Source organism: Notamacropus eugenii, chromosome 3, assembly GCF_028372415.1.
Source record: "Notamacropus eugenii isolate mMacEug1 chromosome 3, mMacEug1.pri_v2, whole genome shotgun sequence".
NCBI lineage: Eukaryota > Metazoa > Chordata > Mammalia > Diprotodontia > Macropodidae > Notamacropus > Notamacropus eugenii.
The window spans coordinates 374,653,635-374,665,647 of record NC_092874.1 but is presented as its reverse complement, the minus strand read 5'-3'; the positions used below and the strand labels follow the sequence as shown (position 1 = coordinate 374,665,647).

The 12,013-nt window shown below is 37.8% G+C and overlaps 1 protein-coding gene across 4 annotated transcripts in view; it reads left to right on the top strand.

Moving 5' to 3' along the window:
• The window catches only part of TRPM6 (transient receptor potential cation channel subfamily M member 6), a 230,288-nt gene that overhangs the window by 78,761 nt on the left and 139,514 nt on the right, over window positions 1–12,013 (top strand). For all 4 annotated transcript variants that reach the window (XM_072597466.1, XM_072597465.1, XM_072597464.1 and 1 more), the window contains exon 4: window positions 6,303–6,486. In XM_072597466.1, the coding sequence (XP_072453567.1) occupies window positions 6,303–6,486 (184 nt within the window). The remainder of the gene's footprint in view (window positions 1–6,302; window positions 6,487–12,013) is intronic.

Sequence of the window (12,013 nt, the reverse complement as noted above, 5' to 3'; positions counted from 1 at the left end):
ATAAATAATATTACAGTACAACATAGATAATGTTAATTTGTGGCTTTCTAATTTAGTACTTCTGTAGGAATCTGTTTTTATTTGAGGTTGACATCACTGCTTTGCTTTTTTTACTCATTATGAGTTGTTTTATGGAGTTCAGCCCAGGTCTTCCTGGTTCCAAGGTCAGCTTTTTATGTCACACTGCTTCTCCCTCCCATGCTATTATAGCTCTCCCACTTGAGCAGATACTGGAGTGCTGTCTATGGTTGCTAGGAGTCCCTAACGGCATGAGTTATGTAATCCTCCTGCCTTTAAGTGATCAAATGTTATGATATTTGTAAAGTACTTAGCATAGGCTGGCATATAGTAGAGGCTTAATGTTTATTTCTTTCTTCTATCTTTCCTTCTTCCCTCCTTCCCTTTTTACCTCCTATGAGCTCCTGGGAAGTTGGTAGGTGAAACTTAGGAATTAATTGGACTGTGTGTCCCCATGCCTTATAGAAAATATAGTAGATATTAAGGTATTTAAGAGTAAGATAAGCCATTGGACTGACTACATGGACAATAAGAAGAATTCTAATGGATTGCCTCTTGGTTGGCTGAAAGTTCTTGGTAGACAGGCAGTCTTAGGCTCCTATAAAAATAGTAGCTCATGCTTTCAGGTTTACAAAGTACTTCACACACATTATGTTGTATTATTTTGTTCTTAAAACAACTGTATGAATTGGATGCCATTATTCCTGTTTTACAGATGAAGAAACCAAGGCACAGAGAGATTAAGTGACTTGCATAGGCTCTGGAAACAGAGCTCTTGCTGGGTCTAGGCTTTGGTGAATCTGGATGTTTTAGTTTCAGAAAAACATGTGGGTTTTCAGTTCCTAAGTGGGCCTTCTTTTGGACGCTTGCCTTACTCCCTGGTTTAAAGACTATATTGCTTGGGCTACTTAGTGCAACTGCCTGCTTACTTAATTTGAACAGGCTGTTTTCTTGACTCCTCTCCATTGGTGACCTGGCATTTCAGTATCCTTGTCTTCTTTTGGCACACAACTAGTGTTGATAGACACTATTCTTCTTCTTGATAGACAGTGTAATTCTGGAATTGTCTCCCACAGAATGTCAGCTTTTTCACCAGCTAGCTGATGCCCTCTGCTGGCATCTGAAAAATCAGTTCAACCCTCAGGCTATCTCTCTGATACGTGGCATATAAGTGGATCACACAGTCTACTATAGATAGATAGATAGATAGATAGATGATAGATAACCTAATGCTTTCAATGAGGATGAACATGGTATCAAAGTCAACTACCATACTGATGGTAAGTTCTTCAATTTGAAAAGGCTACAAGCCAAGACCAGAGTGGAGGGAGTGTTGGTGCATGATTTTCTGTTTGCACATGATTGTGCACTCAATGCAGCCTCTGAAGCTGAGATGCAACAAAGTGTGGATCAGTTCTCTGCTGCCTGTGCTAATTTTGGCCTAATAATTAACACCAAGAAAACACAGTTCTCCATCAGCCATCACCACACCATTCATATGTGGAACCATCAGTTATAACAAATGGAGAAGTTTTAAATGCTGTGGATAAGTTCACTTACCTTGGGAGTGTACTTTCCAGGGATGTACACATTGACAATGAGGTTGATGCACACATTGGCAGAGCTAGCTCAGTGTTTGGGAGGCTCTGAAGAAAAGTTTGGGAGAGAAGAGGTATTAGACTGACTACCAAACTAAAGGTCTACAGAGCCATTGTGCTGACCTCATTGTTATATGCTTGTGAAATACGAACAGTCTACCAGGGCCATGCCAGGAAACTGAATTGTTTCCATTTGAACTGTCTTAGGAAGATTCTGAGGATCACCTGGCAGGATAAGGTACCAGACACTGAAGTCCTTACTGAACTGTCAAGTATTCAAACTATACTTCAGAGAGCGCAACTCTGATGGGCTGACCACATTGTTCAAATGCAAAATGTACATTTGCCAAAAAAACTATTTTATGGAGAACTCTCGTGGTGCATGGTGGTCAGAAGAAGCGATGCAAGGACACTCTCAACGTCTTTCTCAAGAACTTTGGATTTGACCGTGTAACATGGGAGACACTGGCACAATATCACTCAGCATGGAATGCCCACATCAGAAAGGGTGCTGTGCTCTTTGAGCAAAGTAGAATTGAGACAGCACAAAATAAATGTAAGATGCGTCAATTTGGGATATCCACCCCAAATATTCACACAGACCATCTGTGCCCAACCTGTGGTAGAGCATTCCCAGCTTGTATTGCTCCAATCAGTCACAGTCAGATACACTGAAATTTCACTTTATCAGGGTGATGACATTTTGGTCCTCTTTGAAGATGAAGGACAACAACCAACCAACTAACTCAAAGAATAAAATGCTAAACTGTAGTGTTCAGACTTAAGAATAGGGCAATATAAAAAATAAATTTACATATAGCTTTATGTAGAACCCTCTTTCTCCAAACACCTTCTCTGTGATCTTATTAGCTCATGTGTATTCACTTATCTCTATACAGATGACTACAGGTTTTCCTTCCTTCCCTCCCTCCCTTCCTCCCTCCCTTCCTTCCTTCCTTCCTTCCTTCCTTCCTTCCTTCCTTCCTTCCTTCCTTCCTTCCTTCCTTCCTTCCTTCCTTCCTTCCTTCCTTCCTTCTTTCCTTTCCTTTCTTTTGCATCTGACATTGCATCCCCCATCCCTATGTCTTTGTCCAACCTATTCCCCATGCTTGGAATGCTTTCTCTCCTTATCTGTCTCTTGGAATCCCTTTGTTGTTGAGTTGTTTCAGTCCTGTCCAACTCTTTGTGACCCCATTTGGGCTTTTGTTGGCAAAGATACTACAGTGGTTTGCCATTTCCTTTTCCAGCTCATTTTCCAATTGAGGAACTGAAGCAAACTGTGATGGGGCAAAGAAGATCTAGACAAAGTAACCTAGGAAAATTTCATGGATGGATATGGATCAAGGATAGCTTCTGAAGGAGGAAACACCTGAACTGTGTCAAGTGAAGATAAAAAAGGAAGTGCATTCCAGACATTCATGGGAATGATCTTCATAAAATCATAGCAATAGGTGGAGTCCAGTTTTCCTGGAATGTAGAAAGTGTGATTATGGAAATAAAAACTATAGGATGGAAAGGAAGATACTGGAGTGGTTTTGTCTTTTCCAGCTCATTTTACAGATCAGGAAAGTGAGGCAACAGGGTTAAGTGACTTGCCCAGAATCACTCTGCTAGTAAGTGTCTGAGGCCAGATTTGAACTCAGGAAGGTGAGTCTGATTCTAGACCTGGTGCTCAAAGCTTACCTCAAGTGCCATTTTCTACATGAAGATTCTCCTGATCCACCTACCTGCCAGTGCGACCTTCCACAAAATAACCTTGTCTTTTTTTGGCTATATTTTGCACATACTTATTTTATATCCACTTTTACATGGATACAAGTTGTGTACATGATGTCTCTTCTGGTAGACTAGAAGCTTCTTGAGGGGCAAGAACTGTTTCACTTGTCTTTGTAATGCAAGTGCCTAACACAAAAGTTGGCACAATAATAAATGTTTAATAAATGCTTGACTCAAGTTTTACAAAGCTGTTTTCTCATAAATTAAGTCCTGTGAGGAAAGTATTTCCAGAGATATTTCCCTCATTTTACAAAATGACGAAATTGAAGAAAGATTAAAGAGTCTGCCCACGGTCACTTAACTAGTAAATCCCTGAGGTCAGATGGAGCCTTTCTCTTTCAGAATCCATCACTCTCTCCAGCACACTATGTTGCCTGGACCTTGCCATCTTTCTCCTTCCTAGATGCTTGGCCAATGCTGCTCTTCCATGGTAAAGGAAGAGGTTAAATGAAAAAATATGAACATGTGAATGTGAGAGGTGCTTTTTATAGTCTCATAACTAGAATAATAGAATTCTGCAGAATTTCAAACAATGTTTACCTTCAATCACAGTTGCCTTTTGTGTCCTGAAATATAAGGCCTTCAGGATAACAAGATTTTGAATGCTAAAATTCCCTGAGTTTTTTTTTTTACTTTTTATTTTTTAAATTTTTGTTTTTTATATATTTGCATTTTTTAAATTTACTTTAAGTTTTCAACATTCATTTCCACAAAATTTTGAGTTCCATATTTTCTCCCCATCTCTCCCATCCCCCCAAAACTCCATGTGCATTCTGATTGCACCTTCCATTAATATGCCCTCCCTTCTAACACCCCTCCCTTCCGTTATCCCCTTCTTCTCTCTTGTCCTGTAGGGCAAGATAAATTTCTATACCCCATTACCTGTATTTATTGTTTCCCAGTTGTACACAAAAACAATTCTCAACATTTGTTCCTAAAACTTTGAGTTCCAACTTCTCTTCCTTCCTCCCCATCCCCCCCACCGAGAAGGCAGGCAATTCAATGTGGGCTATATATGTATAGTTTTGCAAATGACTTCCATAATAGTCACATTGCGTAAGACTACATTTCCCTCCTATCCTGCCCTGCCATTTCTTCTGTTCTCTCTTTTGACCTTGTCCCTCCCCAAGAGTGTTTACTTCTAATTGCTCCCTTCTCCCATTTGCCCTCCTTTCCATCATCCCCCCAACCCTGCTGTCCTTTTCTCCCCTACTTTCCTGTAGTGTAAGATAGATTTTCATACCAAATTGAGTGTGCATGTTATTCCTTCCTTGAGCCAAATGTGATGGGAATAAGCTTCACTTTTTCCCTTTCACCTCCCCCCTTTTCTCCTCCATTGGAAAAGCTTTTTCTTGCTTCTTCTATGAGAGATAATTTGCCCCATTCCATTTCTCCCTTTCTCCTCCCAATATATTCCTCTCTCACCTTTTAATTTTATTTTTTTGATGTGATCCCTTCCTATTCAATTCACCCTGTGCTCTGTGTGTGTGTGTGTGTGTGTGTGTGTGTGTATGTACAATCCCTCCCACTACCCACGTATTGAGAAAAGTTTCAAGAGTTACAAATATTATCTTTCCATAAAGGAATGTAAACAGTTCAACTTTAGTAAGTCTCTTCTGATTTCTCTTTCCTGTTCACCTTTTCATGCTTCTCTTGATTCTTTTCAGCTCTGGTCTTTTCATCAAGAATGCTTGAAAGTCCTCTATTTCATTGAATGACCATTCACCTGAAGTATTATGGTCAGTTTTGCTGGGTGGGTAATTCTTGGTTTTAATCCTAGTTCCTTTGACTTATGGAATATCATATTCTAAACCCTTCAATCCCTTAATGTAGAAGCTGCTAGATCTTGTGTTATCCTGATTGTATTTCCACAATACTCGAATTGTTTCTTTCTAGCTGCTTGCAGTATTTTCTCCTTGACCTGGGAACTCTGAAATTTGACTACAATATTCCTAGGAGTTTCTCTTTTTGGATCTCTTTCAGAAAGTGATTGATGGATTCTTTCAATATTTCTTTTGCCCTCTGGTTCTAGAATATCAGGGCAGTTTTCCTTGATAATTTCATGAAAGATGATGTCTTTGGCTTTCTATTTTCTGACACTCTACCTTAATTTCTCTTCATTTCTTTCTGGGTAGCTAAGTGGTGCTGTGGATAAGAGCACTGGACCTGGAGACAGATAGACCAGAATTCAAATTCAACCTCAGGCACTTACTAGCTGTGTGAACTTGGGCATTGGAGAAGAAAATGGCAAACTGCTTTGCCATCTTTGCCAAGAAAACCTCAAGAACAGTTGGTCCACAGGGTCATGAAGAGATGTACATGACTGAGCAACAACAAATTTCTTCCCGGTTATGTGTGTGTGTGTGTGTGTGTGTGTGTGTATATATTTATGATATAAAAATGAGACATCTACTCTTCTAGTATTTATGTTCTTTTTGTGGATTATTCATTATCCTCCCTGACTTTAGTTTTACAGGTTACTAGAACTTTTTAGATCTGTGTCCTTAATTCCTTCATTAAGGACTTTGATTTAGTCAGTCCCTTTATTTAGTCATCGGGGTTAAGTGTTTATTTCTAGTATTACTCATTAATGGTTAAAGAAACATCTTCCTATTTTAATTTAATCAAGATTTAGTACTTATAAAATGAAAGTGGAAGGAATAGATCTGGAGTATCAATTTAAAATCTTAAGAATCACTGAGTTTTAGAGTGCTATGGGACATTGTAGGTATTCTAGTATAAGGTACAGTTGAGGGTACAGGCCCTCAGAGGTTAAATGATTTAGCTAGTTAGTGGCAAAACTCTCAATAGTTGATTTTATCAGTATTCAGTGGGCATCAGCCATGAAATATAGAGAAATTACAGTGTGTTATCATTAATTCTACATAATACAATTTGCTTTCATTTTAGGTGCTATTGTGGACGATTGATTGGAGACCATGATCATGGGATGGCATATCGTGGGGCTGAATCTTCAACTACCAAGGGCCAAGAAGAGGAAGAATGGTCTGTGGAAAAACATACAAAGAAAAGTCCTACTGATACTTTTGGCACCATTAACTTCCAGGATGGGGAACATACCTACCATGCCAAGGTTTGTTAATAATAGTAAAATTTTAGTCAGCTTTAAACAAGAATAACCTTATTTTAGCACTCTAATACAAAGAGAAAGGTTGATTGTAAAAAGAATAATTATGGGTAGATCTTTAGCAGGCTTTGTTTTGAGATCATATCTATCCTACTACAAATGTAATTGATCCCTGATATAGTAATGAGCAGAATTTCTTCTTTTGTACCTAAGAGGCAATGAGCTTTCCCAGATGTGAACTGGAAAGAGCATCTATTCCATTGCCTCATGGCTAGATGCATTTGTTTAGACAAGCTTACCTCTAATGAAGGAGAAAATCCCTTGCAGCCATTTGATTGAGTGACAAAAGATCTTTCTTTTCTAAAGTTCTGGAGGAAATCTTCTGTGGCAGAATAGAGCAGTGGCTAAAGTATAAATATTAGAATTTCTAGTCATTTCTAACCAATCCAGTTCAACAATCACTTATGCTTCTTGATGATAAGAATACAAAGAAGAAAGGTGATTGCCCTCAAATAGTTCTTCTAGTTCTTGCCCTCAGGGAGATTATAGTCTTTTAAGGGAATTAAGGTATATACACAGATAAGTATAATGCAAGATAAGGTGTGATGGGGTAAAGAAAATCTAGCCAAAGTGAGCTAGGAAAATTTGATAGGATGGATATGGATCAAGGATAGCTTCATGGAAAAGGAAACACCTGAACTGAGTCCGGTGAAGATAAAGAAGGAAATTCAATCCAGGCATCCATGGGAATGATCTTCCCAAAAAGCACAGAGGCAAGAGATACATTTCAACTTTAAGCAATAAATAAGTCCAGTTTGCTGGGAAAGTAGAAAGTGTGATTAGGGAAATAAAAAACATTGGGTGGAAAGGAAGACAGAGCCAGTGGTGTGGAAAGTTATTGGGGAAGGAGGGAGAGTGATATAGAAATCAGTAGATGTCACTGCAGAAAGGATCTGAACAGTAAAACAACATGAGATGATTTGTCCTCAAAAGAAGGGGTGATTGCTTAGTTATGATGGCATGAATGAATGTCTATCAAATGCCTACTATGTGCAAGGCACTAAGCTAGTCTCTGGGGATACAAATAAGTAAATAAGTCCCTGCTCAAGGGACTCCCATCCTAATGGGGGAACTAACACCGATGGAAGGCTTCAGAGGCAAAGCAGATGGTAATGTCTTTTTAATGTCATTTCTACTGATAAAATCATATTGGTTTCTGTTGTTGAATTGTTTGACAGTGCCAAGGACTTTGGTGGCCACAGTTTTCTTTTCTGGGTCTTTTAGCAGTTGTGACTCAACTACCTGCAAAAGTAGTTGCTAGGCTTCACATCCACAGGGGTTGCTTCCCAGGGTGATGATTGAGGGCACTAAGGTGGAAGCATTGTTCTTGGGTTTAGGGTCCCAGGCTGTTTCTATCAGAGTTTGAGGGGAAATGGTGATCATAGTGGTGGTGATTCAACATGAATGGCATATACTGCCTCCTGTCCCTTTCTCAGGATTTTTTGGAGGGATGGGTCTCTGTAAGCATAATTATAATAACCAATCTTTGGCTTTTATTTCACTTTGTGTATTTGGGGAGTGGAAGGACAGGGTTGAGACACCATTTGGGTAGGGATTATTGAATTATTTAAAAACATTCTTCTGAGGATGAGTCTGCAGGCTTTACTAGACACCAAAGAAGTTCATGATATGCAAAAAGTTAAGAACTGCGGTCATAGATGAAAAACCCAGAAGCAGAAGGGATGGTAGAGAGAAAGAATGGAATTTCTATTTCTTGTAAAATATTTTCAAATAATTGTTGGGCTTTGAGATCAATAATTCAATAATGTAGGGCACCCCAACGATATATAGAGTTGATATTAAAGAAAAATTTCGTTAAAGGTAAAAAAAAAGAGTTACTGATTTTAGCAGAAAGTACCTATAAAAAAATGAACTAAGAAATGAACTAAGATAAGGAAGTGAATTAAATCACAGTTTCTAAATCTCATAATTGGAGTGATATCAAATGCTTCCTTGAGCTCAAAGAATCTTGAATTCATTGTAAGCATTTAAAATCTTGTAAATTATGAAACACTGATTTATAGTTACATTTTATTTTTTAATTTACAAAAATCATTTTTTCTCTCTCCAAGCCTTCAATAGTAAAAAAATAAAAACAAACCCCTTGCGATAAATAGGCATAGTCAAACAAAACAAATTTCTGCATTGCTCATGTCCAAAAATATATGCATCATTCTGTTCTCTAAGTCTACCATCACTTTCTGTTAGGAGGTGGGTAGCATGCTTCATTATCAATCCTCTTGTATTCATTAGTCCATTGTGTTGATTAGTGTTCTTAAAACTCAAAATGTTTTCAAAATCTGCACTGATTTTTTAAACTATAAAGAGAGACAGAAAACTCTAATTCTTATCTACCTGTATTACTGATTTTGAGCATTATCTTGAACACTTAAAAAAACCCCCAGACCTATTAGTAAATTCCTATATCTGTGCTATATCCACTTCCATTGGCTGTGTGTTTATAGAGGATACACTCATGTTAATACTGGGCTCAGCTGACTATGATGAGTAAGCTATTTCATCTGCTGCACAGATTATATGTCATTCTAAAATGAATTTTTGGAACCTATGTTCTCTTCTTGTGTTTGAAAGAAAAACAAAACAAAATACCAAATACAATAGCCCAGAATAAGATTCTCAGATTTAAAAGGCAATTCAAGTGCCATCTGGATCCCAAGTGGTTATCTAGCTTTTTCTGCAAGATCTCTAGTGAGAGGGAAGCCACTATATCTTGAGGCAACCCATTTCATTTCTGGACAGCTCTAATTTGCCACAAAGTTTTCCTTACATCAAGCCTAAATTTGTCTTTGGGCAACTTTGACTCAGTTCCTTACTGTTGCCCTTGGGGGTCAAGCAGAAGTCTAATTTTTATCCACCAGGGAGCCTTTCACATATTTGAAGACCAAAGATAGTGTCCCCAGTAAGTATTTGTGTCTCTGGGGAAACATCTGCAGTTCATTCAACTGATCTTCACGTGGTATGATCCCAGATCATTTGTCACTCTGGTAAATCTTCTGTGGATGCTTTCCAATTGACCAATGGCTTTCCTAAAATGGAATGACTATGAATTCATACAGTAGCCCAGATGTCAGCTGGGCAAAGCAGAGTGCATTGCTAATCTAATCATTTAACCAATTATCACCAATTAGCTTCTACAAAATGATATTTAATTTGAAGACGTAGCAACAACAAAAGGACAAACATGTTCCTCAACATGCCAGGACATTCTCTTATAACAGCTTGGTCCCCGTGGTGATTAAGTTCAGACTTAATCTATTAAAAAAATAGGATTGGTCCCACTGAATTTCATGTCCAAATTTGGTACAACCCCTGGATGAATCTCAGCTACTGCTCTTCTGGGTCTCAAAAGTTTTTCCTGAGGCCTTAATTCTGAGCTGGAATTCATCTATTCCTGGACCTTCTGGTGACTTGTTCTCCTGAACTTTCAAAGGTTACAAGGTCATAAATATCTTTAATTTCCTTTACCTAGAAGGAAACATAATAATATCAGAAACGAGAGCAAGGCCATGCCCTCTGGGCTTCATGCTGGCTCCAGATAGAGGGAGCCCCAAGCCCCACCTTTACCCAGAGACCCTTAGCAGCTCAGATTCCCTCGCCAGTGCCGCCAAGTCTGGAAAAGTGCCCAAACAAGAACCTATTGCCTTTTTTTTCTGCACCCCAGTCCTGACTACATAGCCAATTAAAGAGACTTTTCTTCATCATGTGGATTGCAGATTGGAGCCAAGTTACAGCACTTAGGCTTATGCCCCAGTTTTTTTAAAGGTACTTTCTTTTAAGTTATCATTCCGAAGTAGTCTCCCCAGCTTTTTCCACATGGGGAATTGCATCAGCCTCCTAACTGATTAACTTAACCTGATAGTGTATACAGTGTTCCATACCCTCCCCTGCTTATGGAAGTTCCCTTGCTGAGAATTCTCTCTAGGGCTGATCTAAAACAAAATAAAACAACAACAACAAAAAACCAAGTTGGAAAACACCTACGGTAGGGTCTCCTAGAATTTTCCATTTTAGGAACCAATTTGACAATCAAGAAAAGCTTATGGTTTCCTTCACAGAGTAATATTTTTAAATGCATAAAATAAAATGCATAAAATTGCAAAAGAAACAAATTATGCTGAAATGCAATTATCAAGAAATCGAACAAGTTTATGGAAATCAGGCCAAGAACTCTTGATGTAGAAGAAGTTGACTGTGATGCCAAAGGAACTTGAAAGCACCTTGAACAATAATTGGTTGAAGAAACTGGGGATGGTTATTTGGAGAAGAGAAAATTTCATTGGAGGAGAACAAGTTCGTTGTTTTCAAATATTTGACATAGTCTAGGAAAGAGGGAATAAATTAATTTTGCTTGGTCTCAAAAGTCAGAATTAGAAATGTTGTTATAGATAGTTAGATTTTTACTTGGTATTAGGGAGAACTTCCCAATAATTAGAGCTGTTTTAAAGTTAGGTGATCTCTCTTGGGACATTATGAATTCCTTCTTACAAGAGTAGTTCATTGGGTGGTTGGATGACTACTGGCTAGGCATATTACAAAGAAGTTAATGCATCAGATAGGAGTGTTGACTAGGTGATATCTGAAATCCCTATTAATGACAAGAATCCATGACCCCAAAACAAATATATATTATTTTCAAATTCCTTGTTGTGGATTTTTTTTGTAATATTGTCACCATTCATTACCATGTATGAGAATTAATAGCTAATAGTCGTAATCATGGGAAAGTCACTCTAATAGGAATTATGCATAAGAAAAGTTTAGATTTTAAAAAATTATAGAATTTTAAATTTCATAGTATATTAGCTAAAAATATTATACTTGTATCTCTTATTTTAAATCATATAAATTATTAGGCTATGCAGCAACACTTTTGGCAGTAGCAAAGAATTGGAAATAAAGTAGGTGTCTATCAAATGGGAAATGCCTAAACAAAGTGTTGCACATGAGTTTAATGGAATGTTATTGCAGAGTACGAAACATGATGGGTACAGAAAAGCTTGGGAAGACTTATAGGAACTGATGCAACATGAAGTAAGCAGAATTTTAAAAATACATAATAAATACAATAAAGCAAATGTAAGAACAACAACGAAGCAATCAGAATTAAATTCTCTGAAGGGATAATGATCAAACTTGGTCTGAAAGAAGCCATTTGAGAAGACACCTTTTTATCTGTTTCTTTGCAGAAATGGGAGATCATGGGTGTGAGATACGGCTTAGAATGTTATACTTCTCTGATGTGTTGTGAAGTTTCGTGGGACTTTTTTCTTTCTTATTTTCTCCATACTTTATTATAAGGAATGACTCTGAGAGGGAGAGAAGGGGAAAATACAGTGAGAAATAGATGACATAGGAACAAAGGATTGCAAAAATATTTTCAAAATTGTGTGGTTATGTATACTAGAGCTATGAATAACAGCACTAAAGAAACAAAACCTAATCTCTAATCATC